Below are 16,809 nucleotides of genomic sequence, written 5' to 3'. Positions count from 1 at the left end.
ATAAATAAACATATCTCTGAAATACTGAATGAAAATGCTAAAATCATTGCCTTAACTCATTAAAAAGTCAAAACAGTCTTATTCATTAAAATATTGAAACAAAAGGTGCTTTGTTATTTACGTCCTTATACTGCTGTCATTACCATATCTCAACTTATACATTTGTCAGGGGTCGGCATGGCTCAATGGTAGAGTGGTCAATCCGAAGGTTGTGGTTTCAATCCTCAACCCTTGTGACCATGTCGAAGTGTCCTTGAGCAAGATACTGAACCCTCAGTTGGTCCCGATACTGCGTCATCGGTGAGGAAACCGTTTCAAAAGTGCTTTGAGGACCTAAAGCACTATACAAGTGAAAGCCCATTTACCATTACTATTAAATTTGGGATATTGTATTGTTACAGTTTAGATGTATTGTGTGCAGGGTTACGACACCTTATAATGTTGTCGAGGCTTGCGCGTTAGTGTCATTGTGAATTATGATGTTCAAATCTGCACATACTTGCAGTGTCCTCATCACGTGCTGACATGCTCACCAGGCTGGAGATGATTGGCTTATCCACAGGCAACATGTACTGTAAGTATAAAGCTTATAGCTGATCAGGTCTTTGCAGTCCAGTGGCATGTAAACTGTCTGGAGTCAGGGCGTGTGTCTGTCTGGTGTTATGCTGTCTTGTGTCTGGGTCACTGTGTCAGCGAGTTACCCTTTGGACCGGGTGGGACAATTTGTTGAAGTTCTTGAAATTCTCTTTGTGCCATATAATGAGCAAATAAATGGCTAGCTGTCCATTTATAGGTACAGATATTAAATAGTTCCCCTTTTGCATTATTATGAAATATTTTAATGTCATATTGATTTAAATCTAAATAAATAAATACAATTATACCCCGAACAGTACAGTGGTAGAAATAGACACGTTCTGACTTTGGCGGATAAACTGCAGGATCTCCCCTTGCGGATGATGTAGTCAGCCATGCATGTTATGTGGACAATTAGAGACGGCCTTGCACCTATGACCATGCGTCTGTGTGTGACCCACCTCCACCCCGCCAATAGTGACGAGGTTGCTGATTAAGTATTTTTTAAATGATTTTTTTAGATGCATAATGTTTACGATTTGTTCAATGATTGATTTCTACAATGATTCACGGCATTGTCCCATCCTGGTGTCATATTCATGAATGAATGACATCCACCACACGTCCGCTGAGCGCCAATTCTGTCTGCCTGCGCCTTGATTAAACATAACAAAAGTGTGTTACACCACATGCGTCGGGGGCGAGGCATCTCTGTGTGCCGGAACACCCAAAGAGGCACAACACGGCCCAAAACACGGTAGACTACACTTGCCGGCACCAAAATAAAGATGTGCCCGCTTTTACGCCGAGCGCAAGGCCGCCTGACTACAAAAATGGGGCCTTTAATGTAAAAGTACAATCGGAACATGAATATACGTTAAAATACCACAATTGTATCAATTTGAGTTGGTATTTTCCATAGTGAAAGTTCACAAATTGAACATGGAGCCACACTTGCTGTCAGTCTGCCGTGGTCCAATCACTTGCAGCACATTTTAAAGACAGCAAGGATAAAGAATAATCCCACCGGTGTGTTTTACAGACTCCCTCATTTACGTTTGGAAGCCTCTGCAAAGCCTGTCTGTGGTCTGTCTGCGTGGGAGGAGCCCGGATTACAGCCCTTGGGACATTACGGGCCACCATATCATCCCGCCACAGCGGAGGATGGCGAGCAGCGACGACAGCAGCACCTGAAGATCTTCGCTAGATATGGGAAACATCACCTGAGCGTGCTGGCTTACCCATGCGGTCGCTTTTACATCAACTACTTTGCAACCTACTCCTATGGGAACAAACGCCTATATGGGATAGTAGTCATGTATTTGAACAAAAAGAGCAACACAGAGCGCAACAGGAAGAACACGAAGAGATGTAAGTGCATGTAAAGTGATGAATTTGTGTCTTAAAGGTCCAACTATATGTTCCTCTTCTTCTTAGGGGGTCGCCCCGGCCAACACCCGGAGAAGGTGTTCAAACGAGCGTCCCGGAACATCGTAGAGAAGAACCAAAAACCGGATAGGAAGGAGCTCAAAGCCGAGCAGGAGGTAACGCGGCACACGACGTTCTCCAAGGCATCGTACGACCTGAACCACTCGGAGAGGGTGATGGACGAGCTCACATTTGGACGGCGGGTGGGCTTCTACGAGCTCAGAGGGGAGATCGGATCGGGGAACTTTTCTCATGTCCGACTGGGTATACATGACCTGACCAAAGGTGAGTCAGGCTTCAGTAGTGTTAGGCATTAGTTGATTTTACTTGATCCCTGCAATACCCTTTTCACACTGCACTTACAGCGTGCCGTCGATGAACCCATTCATTGTGTATGTGGTGAGCGGCGGGTACCATAGAATGGAATGTTGCTGGGGGCGGCGCAGGGCTACAAAACGACTTCTGCCACAATGGCAGGGTGTGGCGATTTGAAAAATGTGTGTGAGAGCGACCTCTCTGTGTCATCAGAGAAGCGCCTCCAACACGAGAGAAGCTGGCGGAGTGATTTAATTGCTATTTTGGCGAGCTTATTTGTAAGTAAGGCATGTAGCCTTAATAAAATGCAGTATCTCAATTTTCTTCAGCTCTGGGACACACGAGAGATGACCTAAGAAAACCTTGCGCCTTTATTCCTTAAAGCTGTCTTGGTGGAACTGCAGCTCACAAAGAAACTGATAAAGATGAAGTGATTGCAAAGAGGAAAAGTATGATGATAACCATACAACAGGAAATGGGTGAATTAACAGTGTTTTTTTTTTTTCTTTCACAGAAAGAGTGGCGGTGAAAGTCCTGGATAAGGCACGCCTGAACAAGCGCTCGCAGGCACTGTTCGCCTCGGAGATCTCGTGCATGGAGAAACTGGCGCACCCCAACATCGTGCGCCTGTACGAGGTGGTTGAAACCTACAAGAGGCTGTACCTGGTCATGGAGTACGCCAGCGGAGGGGAGCTATTCTCCCGCATCTGCACCAGGGGCCGCCTCTCTGACCTGGAGAGCAAGCTGGTGTTTGCTCAGTTGCTGGCCGCCGTCAAGCACATGGTGAGTGTCAGCACACATCGTACGACAGACACAAGAAATAATACCAATGTATTGTTTCTCCTTTACAAGGCAATGACCATATTTGCTATATAACAATATGGGATTTCTCCCTGTCACCAAGCGAAGAAAGGTAATGAAGAGAAGGAAATGGTTAAATTCAAGTTTTAGAAATGGCTAGTTGTACCGATATATCATAAATATAGTAGAATTGAAAGAAATTATGAATTAATAAGTGGGGTCTTATAAAGAGTACACACCCCGGCACTTCCTATTTAATTCATAACGTATTTGTCCACTATATTTTGTGTTTTTATTAGCATTATTTGTATTCATCATATTTTTTTTTGTTTTTCATACTATTTTTAAAAATGGCTTTTAATGAATAAATTACATTTAATTTACATTATGTTGACATTTATTGCATTTTTTGTCTCGTGGTGTTATTATTATTATTATTATTATTATTAATATTATTAATATTGGTAGTAGTAGTATGGTAAGAACATTTATACTAGTTTTCAATACATGTGGTATGATTTTATATTGATGTATTTCATATTTTTTATGCTTTTTAGTTTTCCTTCATCTAAATTGGTATTTTCCCCCTTCTAGTGCTAATCATATTATATATTATATTTTTCTTAGTCTCATGTGGTATTATTACTATATAGGATTTGGTATTACTGTACTTTTTTAAAATTTTTTCTTTGGGTCAGTTTCTATTTTTCTAAAATGTTTTATTGGTTTGCTATAATGAATAATTAATTGAATCAATCTGATGATGATGATGATTATTGTTGTTATTATTATTAGTAGTAGTTGTAGTTGTAGTAGTAGTATTTCTGATTGGTTATCAATACTTACAATATATTCTTTTTACCGTTGTATAGTGTTTTATTTTTTCACAATACATTGAATAATATTAATTAATGTAATATAACATTTATAGGGAAAATACCACAATAAAAGTACAGAAAAAAGTATTAATAAAGGATAAAACATGAATAATCATCATCATCATCATCATCATCATCATCATTTTTTTGCAGTCAGAAAAAAATGTTTGGTTTTGACTTTGGCTCCACTCTTAAACTCATCTTTGTAAAGACTAACTTCATGTCCTCTTGTGGCAGCACGACAGCAACATCGTGCACCGAGACGTGAAGGCGGAGAATGTGTTCTTCACCAGCTCGTGCTGCGTCAAAGTGGGCGACTTTGGTTTCAGCACTTGGTGCCGCCCCAACGACGTGTTACACACGTTCTGCGGTTCCCCACCGTACGCCGCACCCGAGCTCTTCGGGCGCTCTGGTTATGTGGGCCGCCACGTGGACATGTGGGCGCTGGGCGTTCTGCTCTACTTCATGACCACCGCCACCATGCCCTTCACAGCCACCAACACGGGCAGGCTGAGGCGCTGCATCCTGCAGGGCTCCTACAGCATCCCCTCCTACGTGCCGGCCCCCTGCGGGGAGGTCATCCGGGGCCTGCTGAGACCCGTGCCCGCCGACCGCCTCAGCGTGGCGAAGATCATGTCCTGCGAGTGGTTGAGGGGTGTCGACTACCCGCAAGCGTACCTCGCTTGCCGCCCGACACCCGTGCACCTGGCTGGGCCGTCCGTCGCGCTCGGGGCCGACGACCTGAGCGTCAAAGCGGCGTTGGAGGAGCTGGGCATCACGGAGCGCCACCTTCTGGACAACGCGCCCGGCCTGAGGACCCCTGTCACTGGCGCCTACCGCATTCTGCTGCACCGCGTCCAGAGGAGGATGTCGGCCGAAGCGGCGGGCTACGGCTACGTTTGCATGACGGAGACGCGCAACAGACTCAAGCGGCTGGACAAACGCACCTCTGCGGTTTGTATCGTCATGTAAGCGCTGCATGCTTTCAGACTTCTTTTAGCTTAGTGTTCAATAGGGGGTAAGTTAGTGCGTGTGAGATTGGTATCAAATAAACACATTGGATTTAAAGAAACAGTAGCAAATTATTGATTTTTGGCTCCCGGGCTCCACCCATAGATATGAATGTGGTATTAGAATAATAGCATAAATACAGGAGGGACAGGACTTACGAATGACACCGCTTATGAGTTTTTCAAGATACAGGTCGAGCGCGAATAATTGAATGACACAGTTTGTATTTAGAGGAAACTAACAATTCAAAATACTACTGGCATGCTAACGGTTTGCATTGATAGCTGCAATTTTCGAAGCGACAAATGTTTGAACACAAATGGTGGAGTAACACACGTAGACAGATTATATGACAATATTCTTAAACAACCAAATCACTAAGTAATAAACACGCACATAATTCATTTACACGGCGTTTGAGATGCTAAGCAGGTTTATTGTCACAATGCTTTAGCAAGTGCTCGTGCTACAGACATTTCAGATTCACATTTCATGGTTTCCATTTGCACATAAACACTGTTTCGTCATCTAATGGTCACGTCATAAAAAAAAAGTCCAGTCAATGCAAAAAAGTCAAAAGTGAAAGTAAAAACGTGGGTGTCCTTTTCTCCAAGAGGGTGAGGTCTCACTCAGCTGGACAAGCGACTCCTGTGGCGCTGCAGAAAACAAACAAGGCACAGTTTCACGATGCACTGCATAAAAAAAATAAAAATGAAAAAAAAAAAAAGCTAAAAATAAAAACCTTTAGGGCGGTCTTCTTGACGTGTTTGACGGCGTTCTTGTCAATGCTGGACATCAACTCCTGCACCCACGTCTCTTGCGGGTCGCTGCAGTACACACGGCCTTTCCGCATGGTGAAGCTGCAAGGATGGCACAGGAGGAGAAGGAATTCAGTGGATGCTCGACACTTTTCCCATTTTCCAAAGGGCAAAAAACACTCACATGACAGCGCGGATGTTGCAGCCTCCGTCCGTCTCCTGAATTCTGTACTTGACCGCACGCTCCTGAGTCCTTTTGCCGAGCTCTTTCACATACGTCAGGCAGCAGTCGTCGTAGGACACTGAAGCAGATAACACGTTTTGCATTGTTATGATTATTGTTATGAATTGATGCACTCTGCTCTAGGCCCTTTAAAAGGTGAAAATCAAGAATTAAACATACAGGCAATTCTTGTCATTTAAATGAAAACACATCTGTGCCCCTTTGAGCACTTATTAAACTTAAACATAACACATAAATTGTTTCAATTGAAATATTTCATGCAATATACAATGTAACATTATGGAATACAGTATTTGTTTAAATATATTAAGAAATCTGAATAATATACTTGAGTTTTTATTTCAAATTTCTGGTTGCAAGACTTAACTTTAATACATGTCAATAAAAAATGTACACAGATATTCCTAATTAGATATTTGAAATCTGTTTTAGACAAGGCAGATTTATTTCACAACTTTCATACACAAAGGCAATTCAAAGTGATGCACAGAAAACAAAGGAGAGTAAACAGCATGTAAAACAATAATTATTAAAATCAGAATAAAATACGCCCCCAAAAACAATGACTAAAATAATGAATAAAGCAAAATAAACAGCAAATAAAGGACCTAAATAAAAGACTTACAGTAGCCAAGCTACACTGCAACAGCCCATTTTACTTTTTTGTTATCATAAATGATTTTACTTTTGAATTTCTGATTCGGAGACTTTATTTTACTTTAGTTTAGGTTAGGGGTCACTGATGTGGTGCTCACAGACACCAGGTATCCCGCCTGTTGAAAAAATAGGTCAAGAGTATTTTTTTGTGCGGCAATTAAAAAAATTAAAATAGTGCCACTTATCAATGAGCTAAAACAAAATCAACATTTTTTTGTTGCTACACTTGCATTGGTGTACTGTGCCGGTAAATTTGGTATTGACAGCATTTTTTTGAATGCCTACTATAGTTCAGAGGTCATTATTGAAGCGCATGACCAAACTGTAACATTGGTAGAGATAAGATAGCGAGTGCAATGGTGATTCATCCCCTAATAATTTGAGCAAATTTGTCAGCCTTGTAGTCCTTTGCATCAATCAGTACTCAAGAAACGACCTTTCACATGCAGGAGAAATTGTGATGGGGCGAGAAAATAGCTGGAATCAGGCCAAATGTTTTATATTCCCTTGCTCAAGATACTCCTAAAACAACAATAAAAGTGAAGTCTACTTGGATGTAAATAATTCTGATTTGGATTATCCACAATTGAATTCCAGAAGGAAGTAGTGAAGGCTAAATGAGGACATGTCCCGCCTTCCCCCAAATGGGCAATAAACAGCAACCCTCATTAACCTTCACTTTATCTCCTGTGGTATGTTAAGTGTCACCATAATAAAATAACAATAACCAGCTGGAGTGTTTTTGTCAGAGCTGGGCACTTGACCCTTTTTTCCCGGTCCGGCCGCGACCCTCCACCCTTGACCTGGGTACCCTTCCGGCCGCGACCCCCCCTACCCTTATTCATCCGCCATGCTTAGTCCAGCCATTTTTTAAAATGTGTCACCCCCCCACCCTTCCGCCCCAAAAATGGGCATCCGGCCGGGCCGCAGGGTCCGACCGGTCCGGCCCAGGGACGGACTGCCCAGCTCTGGTTTTTGTTGTGTTTTTCCTCACCTTGTGCCATTGCCTGACTCAGGCAAGATAAGACCAAGAGGATGAGTGGCGTGTCGAAACGCATGCTGCACTCGATCAATTTTAGGCTGCAGCTCTGCAATCATAATAATCAACACAATGAGTAACGCGTTTATTTGTCCACCTGCGAACCTTTGGACGCGCTCGCATTGCTTTCAGGAAACACTTGAGGGAAAGAGGCAGGAAACGTAAGATTGCTTTTTTGGGGCTCTAAAATAATCCAACCACACTCTCAAAGACATTTTTTAACGTTGGTTAAATTACACAAGTGTAAAGATAAATTTGTCCACACACTCAAACCGATTTTTAACAATCATAAAAGTCATGCAAGTATAAAGATTAATTAAGCATGCAGCAATGTAACATTTTTCACTGTCACGCAGGTTTAAAAAATAAATAAACACTTAACCCCATTCTAAAATCTAATTCTGGTGAACATTTGAACATTTTTAAGCCGATTTAACACACCCGTGTAAAAATGAATTTACCATACACTTTTTAATTTTTTTGTGATTGCCTGAAAAGTGTCAAAATAACTTGATGATTAGGACATTTTTAACAGTCATAAGTGTACAAATTTAACCACACACTTCAAAAAATGTTCCGCACTTGTAAAAGTTCTACCTGTGTAAAAATAAGTTGACCATATGCCATGTTAAAATTTGTCACAGTCATACAAGTGTATAAATATGTTAACACCACTGTCAGACTCAACTAACAAGAGATATAACGTGACTGGGAGGCCAGTCACCTCACATAAAGTCATTCTTTAAATCCCAAACAAGTGTAAAAAAAAAAAAAAAAAAAGAAAAGTTGACCACAATAAAATGCAGCTGTGTGTGTGTGGCTCACCTGTGTGTTGGGCTTGCAAGTAGCTGATCCGGTGTGTGTGTTACCTGCGCAGGCGAGGCCTTCTTATAAGGCAAAAAGGGGGCGTCTTGCCAGGTGTCCTATTTCCGTAAAAGCGACTCACCTTTGTACCCCAACTCATTTCTCTTTCACTTTCTCAGAAGATGTGTTTTTTTTTTTTTTTTTGATGACAGACATGTTGGTCGAATACATTTCTTGTGGTGACCTGCTGTCTGCCGACATGACATTATTGATTTAACTTAACGAGGAAATAGCTGTGTGAATGTCTTAGTACAACAAGTGAAGTGATGAACGACATGTTGGCAAGACAGCTTTTGGGACTGTTTCAATGACATGTTGATTTTTTTTTCCCCATTTGGCATAACCTGAATGACTGACAGTTTTTAAAGTACAGTAATTGAATTTTGCATGATCTTTTTAAAATGACCAAAATGTTTTATAATATTGTATCCCATACAGTGTGAAATTATTGGAATGTTTGATTGGCATCGGTACCAATGTACAAACATAGTTTGTACTGTATTCCACATACCTGTGTAGCAACTGGCAAGATTGATTGACAGTGGTTATTGATATGAAGTTTTTTTTTTTCATTTTAAAATTAAAAATGTATTCAACCAAATACAGGTTCTGAACTGTATTCAATTGAATGTCAATTTTTTTCCCCCTCAATATTAATAATGTATAAATATGGAGGGTACTGTATTTCATGGAATTTTAATGATGTATCTTTTTTCAACAAGAAAAAAAATGTGTGAATATGTAATATATTTTATAGAAATTTCGATTTTTTTTTTTTTCATTTACTGTAAATTTACCTCACTGGTAGTTTGTGGTTGATTTTTGTGTTAACAGCATCTGAGTGTGTGGCCTGTCAAATTGGCATGAAATGAAATGTTGCCCTGTTTGCCCTTGTTAAAAAAAAAAGGCAATTCATTTCCACAGTAAAGCAATAAATTGGAAACAAATCATACTGTGTCAACAAGGGCCTGACTGATGACAGCCTGTGAGGCCTGCGCTTCCCTGAAAAACGTTTTGACTATTTACGGCGTTCATTTATCATCAGGTGCAGTTTGCGTCTGTCAGCCTGTCAGCCTCGTCTTAACTTTACTGTAAATGCTCACCAAAAACCTCCCACCAAACAAAAAGCCTGTTTCCTGTCATCAGCCATACTGGAATGGGATGCATTTCTTTTGATGTTTTTTTTCTTTAAGGGTAAAATGTACAAATACAGGCTTTTCCCCTCCACATAGAAATGTCGATATTCTTTTCCCTTACGTGGCATTATTACCATGATTTGATTTTCATTATTGTTTGACATAATTATTGGCATTAATATTTTAATGATTTTTTTTCTCAAGTGAATAATTTATGCATGTTTACTGTATTTCATAGAAATGTTAATTTAATTTGCCTCTGTGACATTATTCACATAGTTGATGAGCATTTTCCCAAGAAAAAAATGTATATATGCACTTATATATAGATGTTTCATTTTTCCTATATGTGATGTTATTGTCATGAATGATTGACACTAAATGTTGACATTATTAATGAGTATTTATTTAATTTCCATTTATTTAATTGTTTCTTGAGAAAATATGAATATATAGTGTCTTTCACAGACATTTCGAATTCTATTTTGTTTTTATTTGCCTGTGTGGCATGATTTGCGATTGATTGGATGGACATGACTGATGAGGGATTGATTTGTTTCTTATTTTGAAGGGAAAATTATTAAATACATACTGTAGATTTTCTTTTTTTTAAGCACTTTGGGCTCCGTATGGTGTAGATAAAGTGCCATATAAATGCAGTTCATTTACTATTTGCCTGTGTGGCATTATTGACATTAACTATGTGAAAGACTGATTTAAATGTTCAAACTGCATTATGTGACAGTGGCTTGAATGTTGTTTTATTTCCCCCAATTACACAGTTCAGTTGTATTTAACCTTTATGTACATTGCATTTGCATTTATCTTTTAGAACTGTTTGTTTTCAAACATTTATTTATTGTGGTACTTATTTATTTGAGGTGGTACTCGGTATTAAAAGTTTGAGAACCACTGAAAAAGAATCCTCATACTGTGTTTCATAGAAATGTAGATTGTTTGGATTTTTGTGGTGGTATTTGGACGTGTTATCGGCTGTGGTCATGGCATGATCGATTTTGTTTTCGATTCCTGATTTGATGAAAAATAAATAGTCGAAAATATTGCAAATTTGAAAAAAATGTACGCAAAGAAGAGAAACATTAATGCATAATTTCATAGTCACTGACCCAAAATGATGAGGTACAACAGCACAATACAACAAAAAATGTATATGTATCCGCTTAATGGGTCTTGAGTGTCCAAGATGGATATCTGATAGCGCCGCTGTCTGTTTGCACTCCCACCGGGTCTCAAGCGCAGCACTTAAGCCCAACGAAGCGTACGTGGAGCTGTTGTCGTCACAAGAGTGTCGTTCCGCTTGGTCAGGATGAACGACGCCATCCGCTTGTTAACCTCAAATAATCTTCTTGTGGATGAGTCTCATGTTGATTGTCCGTTGATGACAACAGCGTTTTGCGAGGCTAAAATGCGAATATTTGGAAAACGATAGTATTAGTTCACCATCGGCCATATGGCGGGACACTATATACTTTCTAAAAACATTCAGTAGCAACATTAATTAGAATGGAGAACTGAACAATCTGTGCATTATGATTTCATGCTTCACTGACATTATTCTCGTTTTGGTGTGTGTACCTTGCCTATGGGCTTGCATAAAACGGACATTCATAATAAAAGAAGATTTTCGCAGCTAAATGACTCAATAAGCTGCAGTAATATTTGCCTTTTTTTTAAAAAGAATTTATTATGACGGTTCTGTGGGTATTGTTAGTTTGTCTGTCTACATGTCATTAGCCCAATAGGATAATTGAATAATTAAAAAAGTTATTTTTTAAATTACTGTCACAATAACAATAAAAAAATCTATGAATAGATTTGTTAAAGATTTTGTCTGTGCCTTTATGTCTGTGTCGATTCTCAGTCATCCAGGTCATGCTAATTGGTGAAGGTTTGATCAAGGCAACTGGACTTTTCTTGTTTGTTGAATTTGTTGTTTTGCTCTTGTTTTCCAAAAACGTTCAAAAATGACTTGGGCATTTAACATGGGCCTTGTTTTATGTTTAAACTTCTACTCGGAACAGAAGAGTTTGAGGCCCCCCAAAAAATGTTGCCTCTTTTCAGAAGAATTGTTCATTAACTGCTGCTTGTTGTGAAGTTCCCTGCCACTAGCTCTCCTAAATGATTTTTTTTTTCTCACCAATCAATACAACAAATCGGCTGAGGAACGACTCGTATGTTTAAAAATTCTCAAGTTGGGTCATTCGTAAGTCAAGATACGAATGTTCTTTATACAATACAATAGTTCCTCTGAGATTGTAGTAGGGTCTAAGCCCATCTCCCCATTGAATTTGGTGGGCACGCACAATTTCTTCATTTGGTTTTATTTAGATAGCATTTTTGGGGTGGCAATTACTTTCGCAGAGCAATTGCTGCAAATGTTAATAGCACAGTCTTATTGTCCCGCTCTTTTGAGATCAGAATGATTCACAATAGCACCTGCAAACTCAGCAAAGCAGAAGCCAAACGATGATTATCTGTTCTTATCAAGTGCATTATCAAAATATTACAGACAGATTAATGGCGACATCGCTTTATCGGGATTTGATGGTCCACGCCGACGGGGTTTGGATGCAAGCCAAAGCGTCATTACTCATTCCCGACAACACAACATTGTTTTAGTGCCATGTTGACTTTGGTGAGGCACGCATCCGCAAAGAACGCATCTAACCCGCGGGCATAGCTGGCCATGAGTGAAAATGTACTTTAGTGCATTGTGTGCACAAAGACACTGACGACACACAAAGACAGAAAATTAAATAAAAGTCAGCACGGGTGAATAAGGGAAACCATTAATTTATAATTAATAAAAACAATTATAAAACAGTTCCATTCTTATTGGTCAAAGACGTAGTAACACATTGCAAACTCAGGCTCCCCTGAGGGGCTGGAAATATAATTATAAACTCAGTTGTGCTGTTATTGTTATTTTAAAACAAAAGCCATGTTATTTTATGTCGTTTTGTTGAGTTGAAGTTAGCTACTTAGCAAAGTGCGACTTGCAAAAGGTCACATATCATTCTTAGCTATGTAGCTTGTCGTTAGTTAGCCAAGCGTGAAGAGTACCTGGTTTGTTTGTTCGTTCATTTGCTTGTTAGTCAAGTATGCATAGTGCAGTGTTTTGTTAGGTGGGTAGGTAGGTAGGTAGGTCGGTAGGTAGGTAGGTAGGTAGGTAGGTAGGTTGGTTGGTTGGCTGGTTGGTAAATAAACTCTCAAACTAGTTAGCAAGCTAGCCCACAAACTAGTTGACAAACTAGCAGGATGAAATATCCTAATCAAAGTGTTATGTTTTTTTTAGGTAGTATTTTTGCTTGTTTACTTTGTTTGGTGTGTTTGTAGTCATTTGGTTTGTTTGTGAGTTAGTTAATTTGTATTTTGTTGAGCTAGTTAGCAAGCTAGCCAACAAGCTAGTCAACAAACTAGTGTGAATAATGCAAGGCAATTAGTTAGTTAGTTAGACAAACACTGTCAAACAAGTCAGCAAGCTACCCTGGATTGCTTGTGGTAGTTGGCCACAACAACAAAAGTCTTGCAAGTTCACTTGGAGTTGGAAAACACGTTAAAACACAATCATCCATCCATCAATGCATTTTCTAAAGTGTTGTCCTCACGAGGGTCGCGGTTGAGATGGAGCCTTTTCCAGCTGACTTAGCGTCAGAGATGCACCCTGCACTGGTTACCAGTAAATTGTAGGCTATATATAAAGACAAACAAACGTTCACTCTTATGGACAATTTAGAGTCTTCAATGAACCTATCATGCATCTTGTTGGAGCATGGGAGGAAGCATTTGTAAACTGTGAAGCAGATGTGCTAACCATTAAGCTACCAAAACACAGCTAATAATGGTACAATGCATTAAAGCAACACTGTCATGTCAGTTTTTGTTGATTATGGCGGCGCCACGTGGACAAAAGTGGCAGTGTTTTTACAAAAGTTAACCACATTTCCCAGCGCGTAGTTTTTGAGCGTAGTGTCGAAAAATCCGGAGCTTTCGCTGGCCTGCAAGTTGGGCTGAATTGCATTTCTCTTTCCATTGGCTGTGTGAAAGATGAATAGCGATGAGGTAATGAATCAAATTTTGTTCAAACAATACTTTTGTGTTTTTGTTTGTGTGCCAGGGTTGCTTCCATCCTCCTCAAAGTTGCTTAGTGCCAGTAAAAAACGATACAGAACCCTCTGAGGCATGACAGAAGTCCCATTCAAGCACTCGTAAGTCAATATTTCATCAAAAGAGTTGTGAAAATGTTTTATTAAGGTTGATTTTCTGCCCTGTGCTGCTTTAAGAAAAATCACCATTTTATGTATGTGAAAAAAAACTTTGTTGGTTGGTTGCAGAGTGAGTGAGTGGCTACGTTTACAGGGGTGGGGTGAAAGTTTCGTTGGACCGTCGTTAAAAATAGAGGAGGACCGGCCTCTATACGGGTACTGTCCCCCCCCCCCCCGGGAAAATGACGGGTGACGGACAATGGAAGGTTACCCTCGCTGCTGACGGATGATCGAAGCTCAATTCTTAGTAAAATGCCCAGCTCAGTGAGCGAGTGCGTGAATTGCGTGATTATGATCTAGTGGTATTGTATATTATTATTATGAGAAGCAAAAGGTCATTTTTTGTTCATTTCTTTGCAAGCTAATTAATTAATTTTTAAATGTTTTTTTCATATTTCATTGTTTTTGTAGTTTTGTTGTTTTATTGTCATTGACAAGCGACAATGTAACAAAATCCTATTTAAGAAACGCAAATACGGCATGCTACTCCGAAAACACACTGCAATGGCTCCTTTAATATTTTTGTTTATAAAAGGGTGAATTTGCTGTCAGGTTTAACCCTCTGGTATTGCACTGATGGATGGGAAAAGAAAAGATAAAGCGTTACGGTTCCAAGCACTAAAGAAGCAGAGGATGAGGCAAGCGCTGAACACAAGCGGCAGCTTGTTGTGGTCACGCCTGAGGGAAAATGTTAAGTATCATTCTTTCTGGAAGCCTTTGGGGCCTTATGGCTTTGCGCAATGTCAACTCTTGTGAAATGTAATTTTTGGATTTGTTTGTTTTGGTTCTCTTTTTACCAAACATGAGCAATCACAGACTCTTTGTATGCGTGTGTGCGTGTGTGTGTGTGTGTGTGTGTTTGCAGGGGTGCGTGGGGGTGTTTTTTTTTTTTTTTTTTTTTTGTGCATGCATATTCAGCACTTCGCACTTTACTTTGTCACCATAAAGAACTTTACAATGAGACAGTGTTCTTTCACATTCCAATTTATTCACGGAAAGAGTGCTTTTTTCCCCATTCATTAAGCCACATTAACACACTGCTGTTAATAATAGTGGTTATTTTTTTGTTTTGTTTTGTTTTATTTTTAAATGTAGATTTTTTAATAGTTTGTGGCATTTCTCATTATGAAGGTGTGTGTGAATGGGTGAATGTGAGGCTTTGTAAAGTGCTTTGGGCACCATATGGTGAAGATAAAAATGCTATATAAGTGCAGTCCATTTACCATTATTTCCAGTCACTTTCCCTCTTGATTACATAAACTTGGGAAAGAAGTTATGTTTTTGAGATCTTCTGTGTTGAGTTATAATAATATGTTGTGCAAACTGGCCGCATTTTTTGATGCGTACAATGGATTGTGTAAGGGTAGCTAATAAAGTGATCTACCTAGAGGAGACAAACCCTCAGTTTCTAAAATGTCTCCCTCTTGTGGATAACTGTGAACTAAATTTGTACAATTTAAACCTGTGCAATTTCATCAGAAGAAGTTAATGGTTTATTGTTGTTTTTGCTACGTTCCTTTACTTTTTAATTTTATTTTTGTATTTTTTTAATTGTATAATTGTTCATGTTTGTATTATTTTGTTTTGTTGTATTCATCATTTAATTTTATTTAGCATATTATTTAGTATTTTATTGGAATGTTGCTGTTTTTTATTATTTGTGTTTGTTTTATTGGATTTATTTTCACTTTGGGGAAAAATATTCATGATTGATTATTTTTTTTACACTGTTGGTATTGGCACATTACTGTTAGTTTTTCAACTTTTTATTTTTCAATTTATTTGAAATTTTGGTGTTGGGGAATTGTTTATTTATGTTTATTTATTTACAAATGTTTTTGTATTTGTTGGTATTTGCATTTGTTTTTGTTGGTATTTCATTTTTATATCATTTTTTCATTTCAACTCTATTTTCATTCATTTATTTTTAGCTTTTGTTTGTTAAAGGTTCCTAAAAAACAAATACAGTCATGTTTTCACTTCCTAATTTTCTTCTGTGAAACAATTAGCAGACAAACAATTTACCGATAGCAGATGAAAGCGAAATCTCTGCTTGTGTTTCCTAAAATATATACAGTTACCGTCACAATCTGCCCCTCCCTCTGATATTAGACCTCAAGTATTCATCCCGTCAGTGATCTGTGCATGGTTCCGAGACCTCCATTGGAGGCGTCTCCTTCTTTTGTCTCAGGTGTGTGGCTGCTTTTGCTTTCCAGCTCCTCAGGCTCCTAAGTGGCCGTTTGTCTTGATTGCCATCCATCATGAGAGAGAGAGAGAGAGAGAGGGAGAGAGAGAGAGAGAGAGAGACAGACAGACAGACAGACAGACAGACAGACAGACAGACAGACAGACAGAGAGACAGAGAGAGAGAGAGAGAGAGAGAGAGATCATTGTGACAACCAAAGTGCCTAAGGAACAACAACAACAAAAGTCTTACAAGTTCACTTGGAGATGGAAAACACGTTAAAACACAATCATCCATCCATCCATCCATTTTCTATAGTGTTGTCCTCACAAGGCAAAAGGCAGGACAAAAGTGGTCTTAAGGAGGAAGCCTCTTTTTTGGTAAGCGGGATATAGATTTGACAGTCGTACGCATAGCAGTGGAGGGAAATGCTGTGTTTTCCAAGGATGGAACCCAGGGGCAGCAAATACAGTGAGAACCAATGGCCCAAAAATAGAACCCTGTGGAACACCATACGATAGAGGGGCAGAGCGGGACTCAGAAGAACCTAGGCTAGCAGTAGGCAGGGTACACACCAAATTGGTTGACAGCCAATCACAGGGCACACACAGACAAACAAACATTCACACTT

General features: G+C 39.4%; 2 protein-coding genes across 2 annotated transcripts; one reads left to right on the top strand and one right to left on the bottom strand.

Annotated features, from left to right (window-relative positions):
* Window positions 1–1,750: 1,750 nt before the first annotated feature.
* On the top strand, window positions 1,751–5,199 carry LOC147140825 (serine/threonine-protein kinase NIM1-like). Its single transcript, XM_086044066.1, has 4 exons — window positions 1,751–1,947; window positions 2,014–2,289; window positions 2,834–3,102; window positions 4,236–5,199. Exons 1-4 carry the CDS (start codon window positions 1,893–1,895, stop codon window positions 4,968–4,970), a joined length of 1,335 nt encoding a protein of 444 aa, XP_085900192.1. The 5' UTR covers window positions 1,751–1,892; the 3' UTR covers window positions 4,971–5,199.
* A 225-nt stretch (window positions 5,200–5,424) lies between these two features.
* Window positions 5,425–8,618, bottom strand: ccl25a (chemokine (C-C motif) ligand 25a). The gene is made up of 5 exons (XM_086043186.1): window positions 8,533–8,618; window positions 7,663–7,756; window positions 5,952–6,069; window positions 5,752–5,869; window positions 5,425–5,665 (listed from the first exon to the last, which is right to left on the bottom strand). Exons 2-5 carry the CDS (start codon window positions 7,724–7,726, stop codon window positions 5,639–5,641), a joined length of 327 nt encoding a protein of 108 aa, XP_085899312.1. The 5' UTR covers window positions 7,727–7,756; window positions 8,533–8,618; the 3' UTR covers window positions 5,425–5,638.
* Between the last annotated feature and the right edge of the window lie 8,191 nt (window positions 8,619–16,809).

This window comes from Filicampus tigris, chromosome 10 (genome assembly GCF_054856515.1).
Source record: "Filicampus tigris isolate MCC_2025a chromosome 10, RoL_Ftig_1.0, whole genome shotgun sequence".
In the NCBI taxonomy this organism is placed as follows: Eukaryota; Metazoa; Chordata; class Actinopteri; order Syngnathiformes; family Syngnathidae; genus Filicampus; species Filicampus tigris.
This window is presented reverse-complemented; position numbering and strand designations above follow the sequence as displayed.

What these genes read in the sequence shown, in the direction of transcription:
- LOC147140825 (XM_086044066.1), top strand. Translation starts at nt 1,893, where the DNA reads ATGTATTTGAACAAAAAGAGCAACACAGAGCGCAACAGGAAGAACACG. An exon ending in CAGGAAGAACACGAAGAGAT is followed by an intron (nt 1,948 to 2,013) that starts GTAAGTGCATGT and finishes TCTTCTTCTTAG; the next exon opens with GGGGTCGCCCCGGCCAACAC. An exon ending in TATACATGACCTGACCAAAG is followed by an intron (nt 2,290 to 2,833) that starts GTGAGTCAGGCT and finishes TTTCTTTCACAG; the next exon opens with AAAGAGTGGCGGTGAAAGTC.
- ccl25a (XM_086043186.1), bottom strand. Translation starts at nt 7,726, where the DNA reads ATGCGTTTCGACACGCCACTCATCCTCTTGGTCTTATCTTGCCTGAGT. An exon ending in GAGTCAGGCAATGGCACAAG is followed by an intron (nt 6,070 to 7,662) that starts GTGAGGAAAAAC and finishes TATCTGCTTCAG; the next exon opens with TGTCCTACGACGACTGCTGC. An exon ending in TCAAGAAGACCGCCCTAAAG is followed by an intron (nt 5,666 to 5,751) that starts GTTTTTATTTTT and finishes TGTTTTCTGCAG; the next exon opens with CGCCACAGGAGTCGCTTGTC.